General features: G+C 51.1%; 4 protein-coding genes across 5 annotated transcripts; 1 reads left to right on the forward strand and 3 right to left on the reverse strand.

The window, feature by feature from the left end:
- Window positions 1-2,661: 2,661 nt before the first annotated feature.
- LAGE3 (L antigen family member 3) lies at window positions 2,662-4,022 on the reverse strand. The gene is made up of 3 exons (XM_053580667.1): window positions 3,755-4,022; window positions 3,223-3,351; window positions 2,662-2,981 (listed from the first exon to the last, which is right to left on the reverse strand). Exons 1-3 carry the CDS (start codon window positions 3,958-3,960, stop codon window positions 2,867-2,869), a joined length of 450 nt encoding a protein of 149 aa, XP_053436642.1. The 5' UTR covers window positions 3,961-4,022; the 3' UTR covers window positions 2,662-2,866.
- Window positions 4,023-9,411: 5,389 nt separating this feature from the next.
- On the reverse strand, window positions 9,412-10,603 carry UBL4A (ubiquitin like 4A). Its single transcript, XM_053580666.1, has 4 exons — window positions 10,460-10,603; window positions 10,158-10,263; window positions 9,715-9,923; window positions 9,412-9,597 (listed from the first exon to the last, which is right to left on the reverse strand). Exons 1-4 carry the CDS (start codon window positions 10,505-10,507, stop codon window positions 9,487-9,489), a joined length of 474 nt encoding a protein of 157 aa, XP_053436641.1. The 5' UTR covers window positions 10,508-10,603; the 3' UTR covers window positions 9,412-9,486.
- Window positions 10,604-10,762: 159 nt separating this feature from the next.
- LOC128578163 (protein UXT-like) lies at window positions 10,763-11,618 on the forward strand. Its single transcript, XM_053580665.1, has one exon. It carries the CDS (start codon window positions 11,099-11,101, stop codon window positions 11,594-11,596), a length of 498 nt encoding a protein of 165 aa, XP_053436640.1. The 5' UTR covers window positions 10,763-11,098; the 3' UTR covers window positions 11,597-11,618.
- A 36-nt stretch (window positions 11,619-11,654) lies between these two features.
- On the reverse strand, window positions 11,655-15,975 carry SLC10A3 (solute carrier family 10 member 3). Of its 2 annotated transcripts, none has more exons than XM_053580647.1 (2): window positions 15,932-15,975; window positions 11,655-13,978 (listed from the first exon to the last, which is right to left on the reverse strand). In XM_053580647.1, the coding sequence occupies exon 2, from the start codon at window positions 13,829-13,831 to the stop codon at window positions 12,398-12,400; it is 1,434 nt and encodes a 477-aa protein (XP_053436622.1). In that variant the 5' UTR covers window positions 13,832-13,978; window positions 15,932-15,975; the 3' UTR covers window positions 11,655-12,397. The 2 variants fall into 2 exon arrangements, with proteins under 2 accessions (XP_053436622.1, XP_053436621.1); XM_053580646.1 differs by having other exon boundaries at window positions 15,624-15,968.
- Window positions 15,976-22,795: the final 6,820 nt, after the last annotated feature.

The following is a 22,795-nucleotide window of genomic DNA, read 5'->3' on the forward strand; positions in this document are numbered from 1 at the left end:
AGATGGTTCAGGGGTCCTCAAACTGCGGCCCGTGGGCCACATGAGGTGGTGTGATTGTATTTGTTCCCATTTTGTTTTTTACTTCAACATGAGATATGTGCAGTGTGCATAGGAATTTGTTCAGTTTTTTTTTTTAAACTATAGTCCGGCCCTCCAACAGTCTACAGGACAGTGAACTGGCCCCCTGTTTAAAAAGTTTGAGGACCCGTGGCTTTAGACTATCACCATTGTGAGATTACCGAAGCTGAGCCAAATGAAAAGAGAGCAGGCAATTTTTTTTTTTTTTTTTTGTAGAGACAGAGTCTCACTGTACCGCCCTCTGGTAGAGTGCCGTGGCGTCACACGGCTCACAGCAACCTCTAACTCTTGGGCTTACGCGATTCTCTTGCCTCAGCCTCCAGAGCAGCTGGGACTACAGGCGCGCGCCACAACACACGGCTATTTTTCTGTTGCAGTTTGGCTGGGGCTGGGTCCGAACCTGCCACCCTCGGCATATGGGGCCGGCGCCCTACTCAGCCACAGGCGCCGCCCGAGAGCAGGCAATTTTTAAATGGGGGATCTCTCAGAAACTGATACAATCTAAGAGAAGCATGAAAGGGTGAGGAGGGGAAGTAGAGCACATAGTGTTGCAAAAAGGCTAAATTCTTTCTATTTTTTTTTGAGACAGTCTCCCTCTTTTTTTTTTTTTTTCAGTTTTTCGCTGGGGCTGGGTTTGAACCCACCACCTCCGGCATATGGGGCCAGCGCCCTACTCCATTGAGCCACAGGTGCCGCCCAAGGCTAAATTCTTAACTATCAGTAAAGTCTAAAAAATGTGAATCAATAAAGGAAGGAAAATACAGAAAGGAAAGAGAGCAAGAGGGAGGGAAAAAAGCGAGTAAGATCCCAGCCACAGCCAAATCAGATGCCACATGAACTGAGGTTCTCTACCACTCTTGTCATCCTTGTGATCATCAAGACCATTGCCACCAGGGCAGGGCTCACACCTGTAATCTCAGCATTCTGGGAGGCTGAGGTGGGTGGATTGCCTGCGTTCAGAAGTTCGAGACCAGCCTGAGCAAGAGCGAGACCCCATCTCTAAAAATATCCGGGCGTTGTGGTGGGCACCTGTAATCCCAGCTACTTGGGAGGCTGAGGCAAGAGAATGGCTTGAACCTAAGAGTTTGAGGTTACTGTGAGCTATGACGCTGCAGCACTCTACCTAGGGCGACAGAGTAAGACTCTGCCAAAACAAAAAAACAACCTACCAGGGATACACAGAAGCAGGAAAATACAACCCATTCTCAAGAGAGAAATTAATCACTTGAAGGCATCCAGTCTGGAAGAAACAGATGTCTTTATTCTGAGCAAACAGTATCATCTATGGAGAAAATCTGATGGCATCTATAAAAGAGCTATGAGACTGAATTTAGCATGGTTATGGGACACAACAAATTTTACAGAGAGCTGACTCCTTCCCCCAAAAGCTGTAGTTAGTTCTCCTGGAACTTTTCCTCATAGGTCTTTTCTTCACAGGCTGATAAGCCACAAAATTGCTAGTGTTCGTAGATTGCTCATTATTCTCATGTACCCTATGTTTTTTTTTTCTTTTGTTTTCTTTTTTATCTAATTTTTTTATTTTTAATTTCAGTTCGCTTGTTCATTCTTCTTTTGTTTGAAGTACTCCTTTTTTGTTGATTTTCTTCTTCCTCTGGCGGTGCTGGCTGTTTCTGATGTTGTTAGTAGAGACGGGGTCTTACTCTGGCTCACTGCTGCTCATACTGGTCTTAAACCTCTGAGCCCAGACAATCCACCCGCCTTGGCCTCCCACAGCTCTGGGACTACAGGCGTGAGCCACAATGCCTGGTCTTTTTTTTTCTTTTTTTGAGACAGCGTCTCACTCTGTCACCTTGGTAGATTGCCATGGTGTCATCATAGTTCACAGTGACCTCAAACTCCTGGGCTCAATCTCTTGCCTCAGTCTCCCAAGTAGCATACACTATGTTTTTTATTTTGACAGGAAGCAGACACTGACAAAGATGTGGGAAAGCAGCATTCTGGTGGGAGGACACATTTTAGTGAGCAATTTTGTACTACAGATCAAGAGCCCTAAATAAGTAAATAATAAATATTCAACTCAGTAGTTCTACCTCTTGGAATCTATCTTAGGGAAGTTCATGCAAAGGCTTAAATATAAGAATTCCATTGAATCAGTATCTGCAATAGGGAGAAATTGGAAACAATTTATACCTACAGTGCATCTTACAAGGGTACATGTGAAACTTACTAAATGTAGAGACAAGGTCTCGCTCTGGCTCAGGCTGGTCTCTAACTCATGAGCTCAAGCAATCCACCCACTTTGGTCTCCCAAGTGCTGGGATTACAGGTGTGAGCCACTGCGCCCAGCCAATCAGGAAAAAATTTAATAGTGAACTTGCACAAATTACTCATTATATATTACTATTGCACATTTATCCATAAATACAATCGTACAACTGAGGAAATACTTCGACATGTTGATAGTAGTTAACACTAAATGGCAAAAGATTGTCATTCTTTTCCATTTCCTAAATTGTCCTCAATAAACTTGTACTATTTGTATATCTGATACCCAGAACCTTTCCTGAAACCCAAGGGCAATAGCAATGGAGGTGCTGCAGCTGAAAATAAACTGAGACTTGGAATAGTAGATCGATTTTATTTTCTGCAGTAACATTTAAGCACCAAACAAAACAAGTGGACCCTGAGCACCTATACAATACAATACAGGCAAACCATTAGGCCCTCACCCTAAAGTAACAAGTACCATGAGAGTCACTATAGGAAGGAAGGATGCACTCTATAGGAGACACGAGATCAGACCTCAGCTCCTTTTCCCAGCCTAGGCTTAGCGGGAGACAGGGGGCCCAAAGCGCTGCATGGTCTGCACTACCAGGGAAAGATGGTCAAGAAAGTTCATGACGGAAATTCGGAGCAGACGAGAGTCTTCAGCTCTCCAGTGGCTAAGAGTGAAGAGAAAAAAAATACCTAGTTGGAGGTGGCCTTCCTTGCTCTGCCCCTCAGGCATGTAATTACACCAGCCCTCTGGAGTCCCATTATTACAGAGCTCCTCAGGTAGAGATCTGTCCGGTGCACCCCGCCTGTCCCTTAGTGGGTGTCTGCACATCCACAATAGTGCCCCTCAACAGAGACTGGCCCTTCACCTGCAGTCTCCCTCTCACTGCAGCCCGTTTTAGAACTTACACGGCTAGGATGCTGCCACTCACTGTAAGATCCTTCTCAACTGCTCTTTGGTGGGGTTCCGCATCAGGAGCCAGTGACCCAAGGGCGATCTCTGCCTCCAACGGGGTCGGGAAAGGTATGCTGAGGGCGCTGGTGGAGGCTGGGTAAAGGAAGTATCTGATACCGACTCTGCCTATGTCTCCGGCCTCGTTGGTCCTCTGAAGCTGTCTAGTCCCTTCTGAGGCCCAAACTAGTTTCACCTCCGAGAGCCCTGTTTCCACACCCCCAGGGCATCCCCTCCTTCAACCCTGACCTCATTCCTTCCCCCATGATCTGGTCTCGGCCACCCTTGGCTTGTACTTCACCCCCAGTCGTCCGCGGTTGCCTTTCTCCATTTCTTAACTTCCCCTGAACATCCTGGGCCTGTATCTCCAGCCCCCAGTTGCCCCTGCTTCCCCTACCTTGGGTCTCTTTTTCTTTCTCCCGGGCCTACCCCTCCATCCGCCTCAGGCAGCCCCCAGCTCTTGCCCGGTTGTGCCCTCGGATAGGATACAATATGTGCGGCTGAATTATTCCTGGCCTTCTGGCCCGGGCCATGGCGTCTCCACCAGGACCTGTGTCGTACGGTGCCCGCACGACATGGGGAGCTTCACTGGCCACAGGTGCCGCGGTGCCTGCACCACCCTGGCCATCCTGGACGTCAGCGCCGGCCGCTACAACCGCAACGTCTGCATCTGCGTCGGGGTCTGCAGCCAGCATGTCTCCCGACAGCACGCCTACCACCCTTCGGCTCACTCCGCCCTCTGCTTCGGCTCACTCCGCCCTCCGCTTCGGCTCACTCCGCCCTCTGCTTCGGCTCACTCCGCCCTCCGCTTCGACCCCGTCCTCTCTGCGAGCAGCTTAGAGACTGGGTTGCCCTCCAGAAGCACCGCCCCTCGTGCGTGGTCACACCCATATTTGTCTGCGCAGGCCCCTGGTGAGGCTTCCTGGCGCGTGTTCAATTCCCGCCAAGCCAGCCTTGCTGGAGGCCTTTAGAGACCCTGTTAGCTGCAGAGACTGAGGTTTCCTCCGGAATGTTTGCCCCTTCGCGCATGACCCTAGTCCAGGGCACCTGCACAAACAGATCCCTAATAAGGCCGCCGCGTGCCTAGCCGGTTTCCTCCAATTTGGCCCTGCTATCCTTGGGTCCTGGGGAAATTGAAGTTTTCTCACAAGGCTCAGTCCTACAGGGCGACTTGGGCTTACCACGGCGCAAGCGCTAACAGGCGTCTTGTCATTCCAACCGGCAAGACTGGTTCCTAGCCAACCAAACCTGCCTCGGGCTTCTGGAGACCCCAGACTGCCTAACCAATGAGCACTCCTTCACGAAGCCCCACCCCTTAGAGCTCCTTATGACCCCAGTGCGCCTGAGTGAACAGGTCCTGTCTCGGTGTCCCTGGGGAGCTCACTTGAGGCCTTTGGGTGAGCCGTCGGCATAACGGACATCCCTGCGGTTATTGGGGGGAGGACGGTGGCGGCCTCAGGTAGCCCCCCAGCCCCCAAGAATACTGCTCTGCACCCTGCTCCTGTTGCCCAGCCGAAGGGGTCTCACAGAGGATGGTGAACCAGTCAGATTTGAGACTGTGCACAGAGGCGAGAAGTGACAGCGACCTGAGTGAAAGTGCTGGCGGTGGGGGCAGGTCTAATGCAATTCATGAAAAGGCAGAGTGCAACGTTAGTAAAGGACGATACACTTGAGGAGAAATCCTAGAGCAACGTGTCATGCTCATGATCTGTGGGTGGTGGCATTCTGGGTGATTTTAATTTACTTTTTGTGTATCCACATGCCCAGTTTTTTTTTTGTAGAGACAGAGTCTCACTTTATGGCCCTGGGTAGAGTGCCGTGGCGTCACACAGCTCACAGCAACCTCCAACTCCTGGGCTTAGGCGATTCTCCTGCCTCAGCCTCCCGAGCAGCTGGGACTACAGGCGCCTGCCACAACGCCCGGCTATTTTTTTGTTGCAGTTTGGCCGGGGTTGGGTTTGAACCTGCCACCCTCGGCATATGGGGCCGGCGCCCTACTCACTGAGCCACAGGCGCTGCCCACATGCCCAGTTTTTAAAAAATGGCCTTTTCTGACATTTACAATAAAAAAAGTTTATAAGGGGCGGGGCCTGAGGCTAGGCGCTGATCCCATGTACCGAGGATGGCGGGTTCAAACCCGGCCCCAGCCAAACTGCAACAAAAAAATAGCTGGGCGTTGTGGCAGGCGCCTGTAGTCGCAGCTACTCTGGAGGCTGAGGCAAGAGAATTGCCTGAGTCCAGGAGTTGGAAGTTGCTGTGAGCTGTGACGCCAAAGCACTCTACTGAGGGCAATAAAGTGAGACTCTGTCTCTAAAAAAAAAAAAAAAGTTTATAAGGTGACACGAAATTTACGAGAGTGGTTGTCCTATTGGTTTTCTGTTTTCCTCCTTTGTAATCATAAGAAAGATTTAATGCTAAACTGTATTAGCAAATTCTGTTGAATCTCCCCCTCAAAATAGATGCCACATCAGCCTGCTTCTCTCCTTCTCTATCACTAGTCTCTGACACAGTACCCCATGGCTTAACACCACTAATGATACCCCTCTCCGCATCCCTGCACAAACAAGCTTCTGGAATGAGGGGGTCCCCAGTACAGGGGTTTCCTATCCCCCAACATTGCCAATGACCTCAGCACTAACTCCAGAGGAGTCTCCATCCTGCCTTCACCTCACCTCTTGGCAGCATTAGACAACCAGCCTTTTCCTGGAAGTGTGTTCTTGGCTCTCCCTGTGGTCTTGGGTCTGGGAGTCACTTCTCAGCCTGCTTTACCAGTTCCTCTGCCTCTGCTTCATCTCTAGTTGGTGAAGTCTCTCAAGTCTTAGTTGTAATTTTTAATGCCCGTTTTTAATGCCACACATTCTCTAGGAAGCTACCTCTTCATCCTCACAGCTTCCAGGACTTTCTGTCCATAGAGAACTCTTCAACATCATTGAAGGCTGCACAGCAGCATGGTTACAACAGATTGGGAATTGGGCTAGGCCTGAATTCAAGTCCTGGATCCTCCACTTCCTAGTCGATGGCAGTTGAGCAAAGTTGAAAAATGAGACCTGAGCTCTGCACAGAAAGGGCTTCCTGCCCTTAACAATCCTCACTGCACAGGCTGCCAATTGCACCGGCTAGATGCATTTCTTTTTTATTTTTATTTTTATTTTATTTTATTTAAAAAAAAAATTTTTTTTATTTTTAATTTCAGTGTGCTTGTTCATGTTTGTTTGAAGTACTCCTTTTTTTTTTGTTGACTTTCTTCTATTCTCCTGCGGTGCTGGCTGTTTTTGATGTTGTTGGTAGAGACGGGGCCTTACTCTGGCTGACTGCTGCTCATATGGGTTTTGAACCTCTGAGCTCAGGCAATCCACCCGCCTCGGCCTCCCACAGCGCTGGGACTACAGGCGTGAGCCACCACGCCCGGCCAAGATGCATTTCTTAACCATATGGCCTCCAGCCCATCACCCTGGAGCTGGGTGGGACTGGCAAAAGAGATTTAAAAACCAACTCTAGGGCGGCGCCTGTGGCTCAGTTGGTAAGGCGCCGGCCCCATATACCGAGGGTGGCGGGTTCAAATCCGCCCCGGCTGAACTGCAACCAAAAAATAGCTGGGCGTCATGGTGGGCGCCTGTAGTCCCAGCTACTTGGGAGGCTGAGGCAAGAGAATCACTTAGGCCCAGGACTTGGAGGTTGCTATGAGGTGTGTGATGCCATGGCACTCTACCGAGGGCCATAAAGTGAGACTCCGTCTCTACAAAAAAAAAAAATAAAAAATAAATAAATAAAATTAAAAAAAAACCAACTCTAGGACAGGTCAAATGAGGATGAGTCCCTGTTGGAGATAATGAAAACATGCAGCACAGGGCCGTGCCTGGCCTGGGGCAAGCCTCAGAAAATGCTTCCCCTTGTCTGAGCTCCTGCCTCAACTCCCCCCTGCAGCTCTCCCTCCTTCATTACCTCCACGATGGTCCTGATCTTTCTGAGACATGCATGTCCCTTGTAATGGACAGTTGCTGTTTGTGGCCACCATTCAGCCCTCCCCTGGAACCTCCCCAACCCCTGTCCAGCCCAAATATACACAGGGAATCCGTCCCCATACATAGCTCCATAGTCAGTCCTGATGGGGAATAACCCCTCCCCCATGCCAACCAAAATGATGGGACACACAATTCAATTCTGAGCAATTGATAACAGCATTTATTTGCTGGAGACATCCGAGACAGAAGCTACACTACAGAGAAGGTGCACCTCTGGCAGCAAACAACGGATTGCACGCAAGCTGTAGGCAGCTATCTTTTGACCCTCAGAGGTGGTGGTCTGGGATGAGGCAGATATGGAGAACACAGGGAGGCAGGAATAAATTAGGTATCTGCTGAAATTGCTCATCCACTGCCAAAATCACTGGACTTTTCAGTTTCATAAGCCAATAAACATCTTTTACTGATTAAACCAAGTTCCTTTATTGTTAAACCAATTATTGCAAAACAAAAGCAGCCTAGTTAATATGGTTCTTTTTGGATAGAAGTCAGTCTCACATTCACCTTTAAAGTTCTCAAAATAGGCTTGGCGCCTGTAGCTCGAGCAGCTAGGACACCAGCCACATGCACCAGAGCTGGCAGGTTCGAACCCAGCCTGGGCCTGCCAAACAACGACAACTACAACCAAAATACGGGGGACGTTGTGGCAGGTGCTTGTTGTTCCAGCTACTTGGGAGGCTGAGGTAAGAGAATCGCTTAAGCCCAAGAGTTTGAGGTTGCTGTGAGCTGTGACACTACAGCACTCTACCAAGGGCGACAGCTTGAGACGCTGTCTCAAAAAAAAAAAAATTCTCAAAATAAATTTCCTCATTCAATATAAGTGAGAGTACTGTTGTTTATGTCTGAATTGCCAGACCACACACATGCTCCTAAGCTGGTGTCTGCTGGGTCCAGCTGAGGAGCTGTCAGGGAGGACCAGGGGCTTTTGTTTGCTCTTCAAAGCCTTTACCCACTGGGCCTCTATCTTTCTAGCCCAGGGACCCAGTGTTCACCCAAGGTCCAAGGCGGGCCCTAGGCAAGGAGTGTAGGTGCAGCCTTGACCACACTGAGAGGAGCTCCCTTGGTGAAGGTGGAGGGGCTGTAGTGTTGTCCTGTACATTGGTTCCTTCCAGCCTCTACTGCCCCTAGGGGCCCTCCTCCAAGGAGCAGGTGCTTAGATGACCTCTAGTGCCCATGCAGGGCAGGGTAAAGGAGGAACCAGTGCCACCTCCCTGGCACCTCAAGTTTCCTCTCAGACAATGGAGTCCCTGTATACAGGTGGCAGGGGAAGTGTCCATGTTCCAGGCTGTGGGTGAGCACTGGGTATGGAGTCCTAGGCCCAGTCCTCTAGCTCTGACAGTGCTTTTCTGAGTCCCCTGTCAGCCCTAATAAATGAGAGCCATCTGCTTTCAAGAAGAGGAGACAAGCAGACAGGGTGCCCCCAGAGAAGAGCTGTATCACCAAGGGCCAGGACACCTCATCTCTAGGCCATGATTGGCTATTGCTTCACTTTTGGCTTCAGTTTGTTTATTGAACACAAGAGGGAGAATCACTGCAGAAACTCCCCATACTGGGTTGGGGTAAGGATGAAGGACATTGACTCAGGTCAGACGAGTGGCCCTCACTGTATAGAGTCAATGCTTGGGACACAGGGATTTGTCTGAAGTCACATCAGAGCTGGGGTGACATTCTGACTTCTCAGCCCCCAACCTGCTTTTCCATTTTTCAAACGCACACTGACTGCAGCAGCTGAGGAGGCCCTGGGCTGACTGTCACTTGGCCTCCTGTGGAGGTTAGCTGAGGGCTATGTCAGACCACCAGAGATCAGGTGACAGCTGCTTCCCCTTTTTGGCTTGGGAGGGAGTCACTTTAGTGTTTATTCTTGGTGGGATAAATGCAAAATACCATAGCCCATTCCTCCAAATAGCCCCCTCACCCTGAGGCACTTCAAGAATCTGGCTGGACTCCAATACTGGCTCCCCCACTTCATGGCTAGGTGCCTCTGCTGTGCTGTCTCACCTCTTCAGTGGGTGTGGGAGTAAACCCAGGTCAAGTACTTTGAGTGGTGCCTAGCAGATAGCAAGAGCTGGGTACATGCCAGATGATGATAATGATGATGATGATGATTATTATTATGAGCCAAACTGCAACATGAGAACACATTTAATGTAACATGTAGCTGTGGCCTGGCCTTGGGCTCCTCCCCATACTCCAGGAATGCTATTTGGAGAACTTCTTCTCCATAGTCTCAGTCACTTCAGGGTGCAGAAAGCGGCTGGCCAAGCGTTCGATGTCATCCAGCGTCAGGCGGCTCAGGGACCTCTCGTAATCCTGAGGAAAAAAGGCCAGGAAGATTCAGGGGTGCCAGCTGGGGGCGGTACACTGTGACTGAGGCAGGGGCTGGGAACAGCTGGGACTGGAGTGGATGTCCAGGGTTGCCCTTCTCACCCTCTGTAGTTGTTCCAGGACCCTGCTGGCATCCGCTGCACTGAAGTGGCGCGCCAAGACTTTAGAGATTAGCTGCCAGACGTGCAGGGGTGGGGAGTTAGCCACTCTCTGAGCAGTGCCTTCTTCCAGTAACACCTTCTCCAGGGGTTTGACCACTAGGTTGAGCTTGGAATTGGGCCCGATGCTATAATCTGACAATCGTTTCCCATCTGCCAAAGAGAAACTGATGGGGTTCTTTATCCATGGCTGCGGGGGTGGCCCCGGAAGGGACGCCGCTTGGGGAAGCTGGCTGTGGTGGATTCAGCCACCTCCCCTACGGTCTGGTGGCAGTTGGCACCAGGAGCCAGCACCCCAACCCATCACACTGCTGCCCGAGTTCGGCCTGTACACCCCAGCCCCCGACTTCCTGCGGGGCTACCTGGGCATGTCCTCTGTCTGTTTACCTGCCAGGGCCTTGCCCTTGAACAGCAGCCGCTGCTGGCGCACGGGAACGTTCAGCTTCTCTGAGACCAGCTGCTTCAGTGTGGACACCAACTCGTCCTCCCGTACCTGACCGGAGGGTGGGAGGCAGGGGTTGAGCCCGCGGCCCCTGGGCGACGAAGCTCTAGTGTCCCCTCCTACAGGCAGTTCTCCCGGCCTCCCCGGCCCGCTAGCCCCTTCCCCGCCCTCAGCCCCTGATCGGTCCTGTGCCAGGAGGGGGTGAGTGAGCGAGCCGCACACAGTGACTCCAGTTTGGGGACCCTACCTGCAGGCTGCACTCGCGGCCCTGGAGCGCCTTCACTGTCAGCTGCATGGCGGCTGCGCCGGCGTCCACTCGGGCGGGCGCGCAACCTAACCGCCCCCCCGCCGCGCGCCGCCGCCGCCGCCGCCCCGGGCGCGCGCCGGAACCGCCCGCCGCTCCCGGAAGCGGCAAGAGGGGCGTGCCCTCCAATAGCCCCGCTCATTCCCGCCCTCGGTCCCCCCCCAGCCGCTCCCAGGAGGAGGAGTCTCTTCAGAGTTCCACCTCGAATACGAACTGGGACCGCCCAGCTAGTGGATCCCCAGCCAAAGCCACAGCGCAGGGAAGTGGCTGGTCCACCCTTTTGGGACCGGGAGGAGGAAAGAGTCGCACCAGGTCTGCTTCATCTGGAAACTGGGGCATGGGAGAAAGGACCAGAAAGTATGCTTGCTCCTGCGGACTGACTGGCCCGCCCTAACTTACTAGCTCACTGATGGAGCAGGTCGATGCAAACCCTGGTTCTCTGTCTGTAAGTCCGCCAGCAGCCCTGCCAAGCTTGCCCCAGGGCCTGATTGATTGCTTTCTGCCTCCTCCTTTCCGGTCTAGCTGCAAAAACCCAAGTGAGGCTTTATTTTGCCGGCAGCCCTGAGTCCCCAGGAACTCATCATGGCGACGCCCCATAAACGGCGGGCGGTGGAGGCCACGGGGGAGAAAGTGCTGCGCTACGAGACTTTCATCAGTGACGTGCTACAGCAGGACCTGAGAAAGGTGCTGGACCATCGAGACCAGGTATATGAGCAGCTGGCCAAATACCTTCAACTGAGAAATGTCATTGAACGACTGCAGGAAGCTAAACACTCGGAATTATATATGCAGGTGGATTTGGGCTATAACTTCTTCGTTGACACAGTGGTCCCAGATACTTCACGAATCTATGTGGCCCTGGGATATGGTTTTTTCCTGGAGTTGACACTGGCAGAAGCCCTCAAGTTCATTGATCGTAAGAGTTCTCGCCTCACAGAGCTCAGCGACAGCCTCACCAAGGACTCCATGAATATCAAAGCCCATATCCACATGTTGCTAGAGGGGCTTAAAGAAATACAAGGCCTGCAGAATTTCCCAGAGAAGCCTCATCGACTTCTTTCCTCCATTCTCCGACATTAAAGACTCTGAATGCCTTTGAAAACAAAAACAAAAACCCAAGTGAGCTGGGAAGGAGGCAGGGGAGCCAGGCTTCTGCTCTCATGCTCCCACTGCTCATTCTAAAAAGAGAGGCCCGGCTCAGCGCCTGTGGCTCAAGCGGCTAAGGCGCTAGCCACATACACCTGAGCTGGCGGGTTGGTTGGAATCCAGCCGGCCGCCAAACAACAATGACGGCTGCAACCAAAAATAGCCGGGCGCCTGTAGTCCCAGCTACTTGGGAGGCGGAGGCAGGAGAATCTCTTGAGCCCAGGAGTTGGAGGTTGCTGTGAGCTGTGATGCAACGGTACTCTACCCAGGGCGACAGCTTGAGGTTCTGTCTCAAAAAAAAAAAAAAAAGAGAGAGAGAGGCCCACCTCTCATGGAGTGTGGGCTGATAAAGCATTCCCAGGGGTCACTGTGCCACACAAGCTGGTCCTCCACCCTGCCCCATACCTGACCCGGCCGAGGGTGGGAGGCAGGGGTTCTGCCGGGCACACTCTTCCTACCCCCACTCCCAGGTCCCAAAGGGCAAAGATTGGAAGGGACTCAAGCTTGCTTCTCTCTTTTATTGAAATATATTTTCTTGGCAGTGCCCACCTACTTAACTCAGCACAGCCTCTTTGGCACTGAAAGCTGAAGAATAAAAAATCAGTAAAAAAAATAAGCCTGGATTTTTCTGAGTGCATAGTGCATGAGAACTAAAGGCCTTTGGTACACAAGAACTGTGGGGACAGTGGGTAGAGTGTGGGGGCTGGGGGATGATAGAATCTTGACCCAGAGTTGTCAAGGAACTGGGAACAGGCTACTATAGATGAAGTGGCCAATGACCAAGACCAGCATCTCAGAGGTGCCACTCAGTGCCACAATGAAGGGGGCCTGGGAGGCATAGTCAGCTTGAAGGCGGCGGAGGGATAGTTGGAGCATGGCCAAGGCCATCAGACTGTTTTGTACCCCTACCTCAATGCTGACTGTCCGCCGCTGGGCCACTGGCAGTTTCAGGCATGTGGCCAGACAGTAGCCCACCAAGAGGCCAACCAAGGGCACTGTGAGGCCCACCAGTACAATGGGTAGCCTGACACCTGCCAGGATGAAGACCCCCATGCGGTAGGCCAGGAAGAGGCCACCTAGGAGGAGCACAAAGCTGAAGGGCTTGATGACCTGAAGCAGCAGCTGGGAGAACTTGGGGAGCTTGGACTTGATCACAACACCTGCTGCTATGGGGATGGCAATGAACAGCAGGGTCACCAGGATCTTGGAGATGGGCACATGGAGTGTTTCATGGATGCTGAGCAGGCGGCTATAGATGGCTGAGGATAGTGGTAGGAAACCAGTGGCAGCCACTGTTGAGATGAAAGTCATGGAGATTGCTAGGGTGACATCCCCTCCAAGAAGGAGGCTGTAGAGGTAGCTCCCACCACCCCCAGGTGATGAGCAGGTGATGATGAGGCCCAGAGCCAAGGCCTTGGGCAGCATGAAGGCCTTCGCCATCAGGAAAGCATAGAAGGGCATGACCAGAAACTGTCCTAGGAGGCCCAGCAGCATGGGCTGGGGGCTCTGCACAAGTCCCTTCAGAACCTCGAGTTCCACTTTGCACCCAAATGAACACTTGTTGACAAAGATAAGAGGCAGGAGCAGGTAGAGTATTGGGTTCTCTGAAAAGTGGGCCAGGTTGGTGCTGAGTGTTACAGAGGTATCGTCAGCAGGTGAGACCTTGATGCAGAAATCTCTCCGCTCCTCAATCAGCATGGGTGGGGCCTTGTGGGGGTCCATGAGCTGGATGTGGAGTGGGGCCAACCCAGGCAGGCCTGAGTGGATGTTCACCACAAAGCCACCCCCACCACCCCACGTTATGGCACTCACATTCTTGATGGCCAGCACCTCCGTGTCTAGGGATGTGACCTTCAGTGTGGGGCCAGGGCCCATCCCATTGGCCTGGACTGGGTACTGGCTTGAGATCACGATGATGCCCTCACTCTCCTCAGGAAACTCAAACTCCATCACAGAGCCATCCCCAATGCTCAAGTAGCGGCTTCCTGTTAGTGGCATAGTGTGGCCCAGAGCTGTGCTGAGGTTAGCACTGGCTGTCCCTTGGGCCCTCCATGTCAGGTTGATGAGCAGCAGGGCAGCTCTGAGCATGCCTAGGGACTCTATGCGATCAATCCTGCTTCTTAGGCCAGGCCATTGCTGGGAACTGGCTCTGATCCTCCTTAACACCATGACTCTTTCCAAAGGACGGATGATGTCCCCAGGCTCTCTGTGACTTAGAAGAGCATTCGTACTGGTGCTGCTGGGTTGTCCAGGAAAGGGTCCATGGGTGGGTCCTTCTCCTGTACTGTACTGTCTTCTTTGACAGCAGAGCTCTCCCTGAGGACATAAGGGACACAGAGATAGATACTGGTGAGGCTGATCAGTTGGGAAACCAGGAGCATAGGGATCTGGAAGGCCACTACTAAAAGATTTAGCAGGGCCCCTCACCCCAAGCTTGGGAATGGAGAGGCAATGGTTAGTGCTGGCCTTTGAATGCCATTTGGCTGTCTTCTCTCTCAGCACCTCAAGTTTCCTATCCCTTGTTCAGAGGGGTCGCCTAGAGAGAGAAGTTCACATTCAACCTGATGCTGATACTTGCTGATTTCCCTGAGCTTGCCCACCTCACAGAAATCTCCTGGTACCAAGGGATTCAGGAGATCCACCCACAGGCCTGTCACCACTAGCCTATTCCCCACTGCCATCAAGATGCAGCCACAGTAAGGGTGCAGTGATACCATAGTAGGGATGAAATCTTCCAGAGGCTTCCCAGGGATGACTAGGACATCAGATAGATGAAAAAAATGGTACTGCTGGTTAACACTGGCTTAGGCCATATCTAAGAGTACTTCAGAGAGTATATTCAGGATGTTGAATTTTAATCTTCCAGATACAAAGTTGCTGGCAAAGTGGCACAGACAGTGTGTGATCATTGGTCCCAAGGCCCCAGGGGCTGATGTCTGTCCTGACAAAGAGTTGGGAACAGTGCTGCTGTCACTACCTGGCCTACCATAGTGAGAAGATGGGGGTCCTAGTGGGAATTAGGCATCCCCTTTCCAGGGAAATTGCCAAAAGGGGTAGCAAGAGTGAGACAAATGTCCACTGGGGCTTCTCCTTCTGCCAGATCACCCTCTTATCTAGCAGTCTCAGAATTTGAGCTCTTACAGCTGCTTCAGCACATCTGAGAGACTCTTCTTAGAGTCCAGGGGCTCCTCTCCATGCCCACATGTGCCTTTACCAGAGCCTCATACTTCCAGTAGGACTATGAGTGTTTCTAGGGGATGGCAGTGCCTCAGGGTGAAAGAAGGAGGTTTGCCTCCTTGTATATCTCAATTTTTGGCAGCCACCATCCTAGTATCACATCGTTTGCTAGAACTGGGGCAACCAGGATGGGGACACAGCAGTTTTACATCACTACTGTTGGTTTCCTCATCCCTGTAAGTGTCCCAGTCCTGGAAGAGGCCCCTGCCACCCTAGATCCTATCCATATTTGGCCCTGGCCTCCTCCCATCTGAGACTGTGGAGAAGGGGCAGTGGAGGGTGGAGGGCAGGGTAAGCAAAAAGCCCATCCCTGGGAAAATCTCTCCCACCCCACCCCACCCCAGGGTGACAGGTGGAGTTTTGGTCACTTATCCTGGAGGCCTTGGTCCAGCCTTGTATTTTATGACTGCAGAGGTAGGCAGGAAAACCAGAGTGGAGAGTGGAGTAGGAGAGGCGAAGTGGAGGGGAAAAGATGAAGGCACCAGGACTGAAGCCATCAATGTAGTGTGAACCAGTCAGAAGGGAAAGGCTAAGGGCCATCTACCTCATGCCCCACCTTTCTAGTAGGGCTGGTGGCTTAGAATCCCTGCAATAAGGGTTTAACCCAGATCCCACACCATTTCTGCTTGAGAGAAGAGTTTGAGCAGATGTCCCCCAAGGCAGGGAAGGGAATACCAGCCCAGATGCCTTTTCCTCACAGGCCAAGTGTGGGGCTCCTCCCTACCTGGGAGTCTGGAAGTTGTCGGAGGGGTCACAAGCAGAGCTCAGGCATGAACCCGGGAGGTTATGAAGGAAGGGCGCCCCGCAGTCCTACAGGCTGTAGGCGGGCAACTGGCTCCGGTGGTCTCGGGGTCGAGGGAGGGGGGCTCTTACGCCACTTGGGCCCCGCGGCCAAGCCAGGCCTCGCAAATGCGAGGCGGCTGCCCTTCCCTGCCGGGCCCACCGGGCCCAGGCACCCGAGCGGGCAATCGTGGAGCAGGGCCGGGGTCAGAAGCTGTCTCTGCACGTTCCTTACTGGCCGGAGGATCTCACCTGCCACTGCGGCCGCTGAGCTCAGAGCCAGCGACTGACCGCCGCCAAACGCCTGCGAGCTCTGCCAGCTGGGGCCCCGCCCCACCCGCTGCATCCCCGCCCCGCCCCGCCCCGCCCGCGCCTCAGGACCCCGCCCTCCCATGGCGGCATGTTCACCTCGGGTAGCCGTGCCGGGTCCTACCGGATGTGACGTAACTTGGAGCGATTAACAGGCGAAGGCTTGCGGGGCGGGCTGTTTCCTGGGTTGCAGCTGCTTACAGCTGGACGCTCACTTGTCCCGCCCCTGCACTGCGGATCTGAGCCAGCTGTTATCATTGCTCGGGTGACACGCTCCGTGGAGAGGCTGCGATCTCAGGGGGCAGTGGAACACAAGTTAACCGTTAGCAGAGCTGGGAAGTCCGACCGACCTGGACCCCAGGCTCTGCCGAATTCCCCCTTTCCTAGAGGCATTTGAGCGAGCACCTGTTTTCATGCTGTAGAACGTTAAGTGAACTTGTCCAGCTTTCAAAACTATTTCGGCTGAACCAGCAAGGTCCGGAGGCTTCTCGGTAAAGATAAGGAAACATTAGGCTGAAGGGTGGAAAAAAAGGTGGTGGGAGAGTGTAGAAAGGAAAGTCGGAAGACAGTAAACCAGTGCACAGTTAAAAGGATTTGTGTGTTCCCAAGGTTGCTGGGACGGCTGGAATCAATATGCACTGCTCTGAAAGAACCTCTTGTCACGACCAGTGTTCGAAGTCGGAGATACTTGTCCCTGGGAGGTGCACAAGACACATTGTTGTGGATGTGAAAAAAAAAAAGAGAAAAACTAGACCATCTCTTTAATTGTTCAAATTAATAATTGTAATAGTTTTATGAATACATTTGTTTACATTTAAATTTATTTTAAAACACTTAATTTAAAAGTTTATTATTGTTATTTTTGAGACAGAGTCTCACTTTGTCGCCCTTGGTAGAGTGCCATGGCGTCACACAGCTCACAGCAACCTCCAGCTCTTGGGCTTAGGCGATTCTCTTGCCTCAGCCTCCTGAGTAGCTGGGACCACAGGTGCCTGCCACAACGCCCTGCTATTTGTTGTTGTTGTTGTTGCAGTTTGGCCGGGGTTGAGTTTGAAGTCACCACCCTCGGTATATGGGGCCGGCGCCCTACTCACTGAGCTACAGGCGCCGCCCCAAAAGTTTATTTTTATTTTTTTTGGAGACAGAGTCTCACTCAGTCGCCCTGGGGTTGAATGCCATGGCGTCACAACTCACAGCAACCTCAAACTCTTGGGCTTAAGTGATTCTCTTGCCTCAGCCTCCCAAGTAGCTGGAAGTACAGATGCCTGCCACAATGCCTGGCTATACTTTTTATTTTTTGTTGTTGTTGCAGTTGTCATTGTTTTAGCTGGCCTGGGCCGGGTTCACAACTTTCAGCCTGGGTGTATGTGGCTGGCACCCTATCTACTGAGCTATGGGCACTGCCAACAACCTAAAACTCTTGGCCTAAGCGATTCTCTTGCTTCAGCTTCCCAAGTAGCTGGGACTACAGGTGCCGGCCACAACGCCCGGCTATTTTTAGAGATGGGGTCTCACTCTTGCTCAGGCTGGTCTGGAACTTACGAGCTCAGCCTCCCAGAGTGCTAGGATTACAGGCGGGAACCACCACGCCTGGCCTTAAAAGTTTATTTTTGTGTGTGTTTTGTAAAGTTCAAATTAGCACGTGCATATGACATACAAGCAAATATACACATGTTGGGGGTGCATGCTCAAAAGGGTTTGATTTGTGGATGATCATAAACATTCCCAGCAGGCTGGTGTGGTGGTTATGCCTGTAATCTTAGCACTTTGAGAGGCTGAAGACAGGAGATTGCTTGAGCCCAGGAGTTCAAGGCTACTGTGAGGTATGATGATGCCACTGCACTCTACCCTGGGCAACTGAGCAATACTCTGTCCTCACCCCACCCCGCCAAAAAAAAATAAAAATAAAAACATTCAGAGCCATAGCTCAAGGTTGTTCTTTAGCCTCTGAGGACCAGTAAGGCATAAATGATTTGAGTGTATGGGTTTCCCAGAATATTGATACTGTTCCTCTGAAATTAGTTTGAGGGAGTCTTGAGGGGGGAATTAGGCAGTACTAAGAGCTAGGACAGGCAAGAGGGCTGGGCTTGATACATGCTGAGGCTGAAGAGTACGGTTTGGAAAAGGGCAGTGAGGGGAAGGACTGTCTGAGGATGGGGTAAAGTTGGCCTAAGGGAAAGGAGGGATGGGCTGGAAGATTCAGGTAAGGGAAAACAAAGAGATATTTTTGTCTTAGAGAAAAACCAAAATTTTTATATTCCAACTGCCTGTGCTCTTGGGCCTACCTGATGTTGTCCCCTGGACTTGACTACTTGGCAACCAGCAATTCCTGTTGTGTGCTAGGGGTCAAGTAGGGAAAATGCAGTCAGAAGTCTGCTCCCTGTTATTATCAATAGCTTTAGCCTTCCCTGAAAAGCCAGAGTGGGCAGGTGGGATATCTGACATGAAGAATTTGGTGGGTTTGTGTTGGTGCATCTCGACACAAATGAGTAACACCTATTCAGTCCATTCGCATTGACCTGAGGGATCCAGGGAGGCCAACACCAGCAAGCACTCCTCAAGGAGAAACAAGGGTGCGGCTCCCTCCAACCTTCATCAGTGGCTTTTATTGAAGTCTCAGGCGTGAGAAAATACAGCACAGATGAAAATTTCAAAGGGAGAGTCAAGGTTAAAAAACAAGTAGTTTTGGCTTGGCGTCCGTAACACAGTGGTTACAGCGCTAGCCACATACACCAAGGCTGGTGGGTTTGAACCCAACTGCAACAAAAAAAATAGCTGGGTGTTGTGGCAGGCACCTATAGTCCCAGCTACTGGGAGGCTAAGGCAAGAGAATCAATTAAGCCCAAGAGTTTGAGGTTGCTGTAAGCTGTGATGCCACACACTGTACTGAGGGCGACCTAGTGAGACTGTCTCAAAAAAAAAAAAGTAGTTTATATTTAACTGAATAACTGCATTATTGAACTCTTAACACATTCTGTTTATTGCACTTCTGCCTTCTCTAAATCTTAACACTATTAATATATGACTTAGAGCTGGGACAGTATGCTGTGTCTACTGGATATTGTTTTCAGTACTCATGGTCAGCAGTGATTCTTGGCTTTTTCCCAGATCACTCTTTCCCTACTGCCTAGCACTTTTAACCGTATACTGCATCCTACAAGTTTGTCTGCAGCAAAATGAAACAGTTAAATTAAAGGCAAGAGGACATTTGTAGTTGGTTTAGGGGATTAATAGTTTACCCCAGAAGAGAATAAGGAAGGGCTGGATGAATGAGGCAAGGATACCTAGTCCCAAATTAGAAGTCTTATGGACTGAGAGGATAGAACAAGGAAGTGATAGTGACAGCAGAAACAACATAAATGCACTTCAGATGGGAGAGCTGCCAGTGTATTATGTAATAAGATCTCAGTTGTGACCCTGGGAGGAATGCCTACCTCCTGCTCTCGAGGCAGGGGCCTCTAAGAATACTATGTGATACATAACCAGGCATGGAAGGCAGATTCTAGTAGTATAAGTGTTATACCCGAAGTGAGTGGAATAGAGAAACGCCAGCACACTGAGTCCAAATTAAGCAGGGGTCCTTTATTGGCTGGCAGTCAAGAGTGGGCTTATGCTGCAAAGTCTCTTGACCCCCAGAGGCAGGGGTACAAACTTTTTATGAGGTGCTTTTGGCAGGGGGAGGGGGAGTCCTTAATGCAAGCTGAGTTTCATCAAAGCCAACACCTACAAGGCTAAATCTATAGGGTAAGGGGAGTGCTCACAAGGAAGAGCTGTGGTTTCACAGGATTTTGCAGTTTTTCCTAAACTCTGCAGCTTTCAGCTGAGCTTAAAGGGGGAGTGTTGAAAGCCGTTAGCAAAGTCCTTGGCAAAATGGAGTAAATATGGCTGTATGTACAAAATGGAGTTAGGACATTATACAACTATGGTGTGCAATTAATATTTTCAGGGAAATGTAGCAACAGCTGTCAATTTTTACCCAACATCAGGACATAGCACTTCAATTTTCTTCGGGAGAACCACCCCTTGACTGCTTTCAGTACACATGATTGCATGTGGATAACCCCAGCACTGGCCCTGGGGTGGGCACATTCCCAGGTGCAGCCAGTCAGTACCACTTATATTGGTGTGAGGATAAACTCATAATCTAATCTGGATCAATGAGAATTAGTTCCCAGGGACTTGTACTGAACTTTTGGGAATGTCACCCTAAATAATAGAGAGGGAGACTCCAAAAGAAAATGGGAGGCTGGGCACAGTGGCTCATATCTGTAATCCTGACACTCTGGGAGGCCAAGGTGGAATGAGCTCAGGAGTTCAAGACTACCCTGAGCAAAAGCCAGACCTCGTCTCTACTAAAATAGAAAAAAACTACATGGGTGTTATGGCAGGGACCTATAGTCCCAGCTACTTGGGAAGTTGAGGCATGAGATTGCTTGAGTCCAAGAGTTTGAGGTTGCTGTGAGCTTTGACAATGCCATAGCACTCAACCCCAGGGTGACAGACTTTGTTTTAAAAAAAAAATGGCTCGGTGCCCATAGCACAGTGGTTATGGCGCCAGCCCCATACACCGAGGGTGGTGGGTTCAAACCCGGCCCAGGCCAGCTAAACAACTGCAACAAAAAAATAGCCGGGCATTGTGGCGGGTGCCTGTAGTCCCAGCTACTTGGGAGGCTGAGGCAAGAGAATCACGTAAGCCCAAGAGTTGGAGGTTGCTGTGAGCTGTGACGCTACAGCACTCTACTGAAGGCGACATAGTGAGACTCTGTCTCAAAAAAAAAAAAAAATGCAAAAAACCAAAAACAAAACACACACAAAAAAACCCCAAATTCAAACTTTGCACAAAGGCTATCACATCCTACAGATGCACAAAATTTTCTGCAAGGACATCTGCCCAACAACTGTCCATATTAGGACTGATGCCACCCTTGTTAAGGATCCTGATAGCCAAGGATAATTATCTCAAAACAATTTTGTGGTCTTCGTCATTTGTCCTTTAAAAAACCTTTGTCTTGGGCGGCGCCTGTGGCTCAGTCGGTAAGGCGCCGGCCCCATATACCGAGGGTGGTGGGTTCAAACCCGGCCCCGGCTGAACTGCAATCAAAAAAATAGCTGGGTGTTGTGGCGGGCACCTGTAGTCCCAGCTACTCGGGAGGCTGAGGCAAGAGAATCGCTTAAGCTCAGGAGTTGGAGGTTGCTGTGAGCCGTGTGACGCCACGGCACTCTACCGAGGGCCATAAAGTGAGACTCTGTCTCTACAAAAAAAAAAAAAAACCTTTGTCTTGGGGCGGCGCCTGTGGCTCAGTGAGTAGGGCGCCGGCCCCCATATGCCGAGGGTGGTGGGTTCAAACCCAGCCGCAGCCAAACTGCAACAAAAAAATAGCGGGCGTTGTGGCGGGCGCCTGTGGTCCCAGCTGCTCGGGAGGCTGAGGCAAGAGAATCGCGTAAGCCCATGAGTTAGAGGTTGCTGTGAGCCGTGTGACCCCATGGCACTCTACCCGAGGGCGGTACAGTGAGACTCTGTCTCTACAAAAAACAAACAAACAAACAAAAAGAAACCTTTGTCTTCCTTTACCTGCCTGAATACTCACATAGTTTACTATGGCACATGTATTCCCATCTTCTTTTATTTTTATTTTTTTGAGACAGAGTCTCGCTATGTCGCCCTCAGAAGAGTGCTGTGGCGTCACAGCTCACAGCAACCTCCAACTCTTGGGCTTAAGCGAGTCTCTTGCCTCAGCCTCCCAAGTAGCTGGGACTATAGGCACCCGCCACAACGCCTGGCTATTTTCTTTTTTTGTAGAGACAGAGTCTCACTTTATGGCCCTCGGTAGAGTGCCGTGGCGTCACACAGGTCACAGCAGCCTCCAACTCCTGGGCTTAAGCGATTCTCCTGCCTCAGCCTCCCGAGTAGCTGGGACTACAGGCGCCCGCCACAACGCCCAGCTATTTTTTGGTTGCAGTTCAGCCGGGGCTGGGTTTAAACCCGCCACCCTCGGTATATGGGGCCGGCGCCTTACTGACTGAGCCACAGGCGCCGCCTACGCCTGGCTATTTTCTTGTTGCAGTTGTCATTGTTGGTTACCTTGCCCCAGCTGGGCTCAAACCCCCCAGCCTCGGTGCATGTGGCTGGCGCCGTAATCACTGCGCTACGGGCGCCGAGCCTGTTTTTTGCAGTTTTTATTATCATACTTTTGGCTTTCTTTTCTGTTTTTTTTTTTTTTTGTTGTTTGTTTGTTTGTTTTAAACACAAGTGATTCCATTTTGATTCTGACAACTTTCACATGAAGGAGAGAGCCCTTTTCTTCCAGAGTTGCTGAATTGGGACTTCCATTATTGTTCCTCTGTTGTAAGATAAAGCAAATACAGAGAAAAGCAGAGCCTGCTCGACATTATTGGAGCTAGACTCACCCATGAGCTATGGAGTCTTTTACAGGAGGAATGTATTTGTCATTCCCCCCTTTTTTTGTTTGCTTCTGCCGCTTTGTGTTTTAATTCTGGCACTTGCAACTGAAGACAGGCCCGAGGGCAACACCATGGAAAAGCACTATGCTTGCAGATGGGGTTTCCCCTCCACACGGAGATTCAGGTGGAAGGTGCCCCTCCAGCAGCTTTCCAGCCTGTGTTGGGCCAAGTAGGGGATAAAGCTTGTCTATTGTTCCCATCTCTGTGATACTGGTGACCCCCAGTGAAGGCACAGCCCCATGAAGACGGTAGGGGGTTGTCACTGTGGCTCATTTTTTAAAATTTATTTATTTTTATTGTTAAATCATAGCTGTGTACATTAGTGCAATCAAGGGGTACAATGTG

Source organism: Nycticebus coucang, chromosome X, assembly GCF_027406575.1.
Source record: "Nycticebus coucang isolate mNycCou1 chromosome X, mNycCou1.pri, whole genome shotgun sequence".
Lineage (NCBI taxonomy): Eukaryota > Metazoa > Chordata > Mammalia > Primates > Lorisidae > Nycticebus > Nycticebus coucang.

Excerpts from the sequence above, each read along its gene's own strand:
- LAGE3 (XM_053580667.1), bottom strand. The coding sequence starts at position 3,960 with ATGCTGGCTGCAGACCCCGACGCAGATGCAGACGTTGCGGTTGTAGCG. Across the intron at positions 3,352-3,754 it reads ATAATTCAGCCGCACATATT|CGCCCTCAGCATACCTTTCC; the intron begins GTATCCTATCCG and ends AGCCTCCACCAG. Across the intron at positions 2,982-3,222 it reads AGTGGCAGCATCCTAGCCGT|CCACTGGAGAGCTGAAGACT; the intron begins GTAAGTTCTAAA and ends CTTCACTCTTAG.
- UBL4A (XM_053580666.1), bottom strand. The coding sequence starts at position 10,507 with ATGCAGCTGACAGTGAAGGCGCTCCAGGGCCGCGAGTGCAGCCTGCAG. Across the intron at positions 9,924-10,157 it reads CAAGGGCAAGGCCCTGGCAG|ATGGGAAACGATTGTCAGAT; the intron begins GTAAACAGACAG and ends TCTCTTTGGCAG. Across the intron at positions 9,598-9,714 it reads TCCTGGAACAACTACAGAGG|GATTACGAGAGGTCCCTGAG; the intron begins GTGAGAAGGGCA and ends TTTTTTCCTCAG.
- LOC128578163 (XM_053580665.1), top strand. The coding sequence starts at position 11,099 with ATGGCGACGCCCCATAAACGGCGGGCGGTGGAGGCCACGGGGGAGAAA.
- SLC10A3 (XM_053580647.1), bottom strand. The coding sequence starts at position 13,831 with ATGGTGTTAAGGAGGATCAGAGCCAGTTCCCAGCAATGGCCTGGCCTA.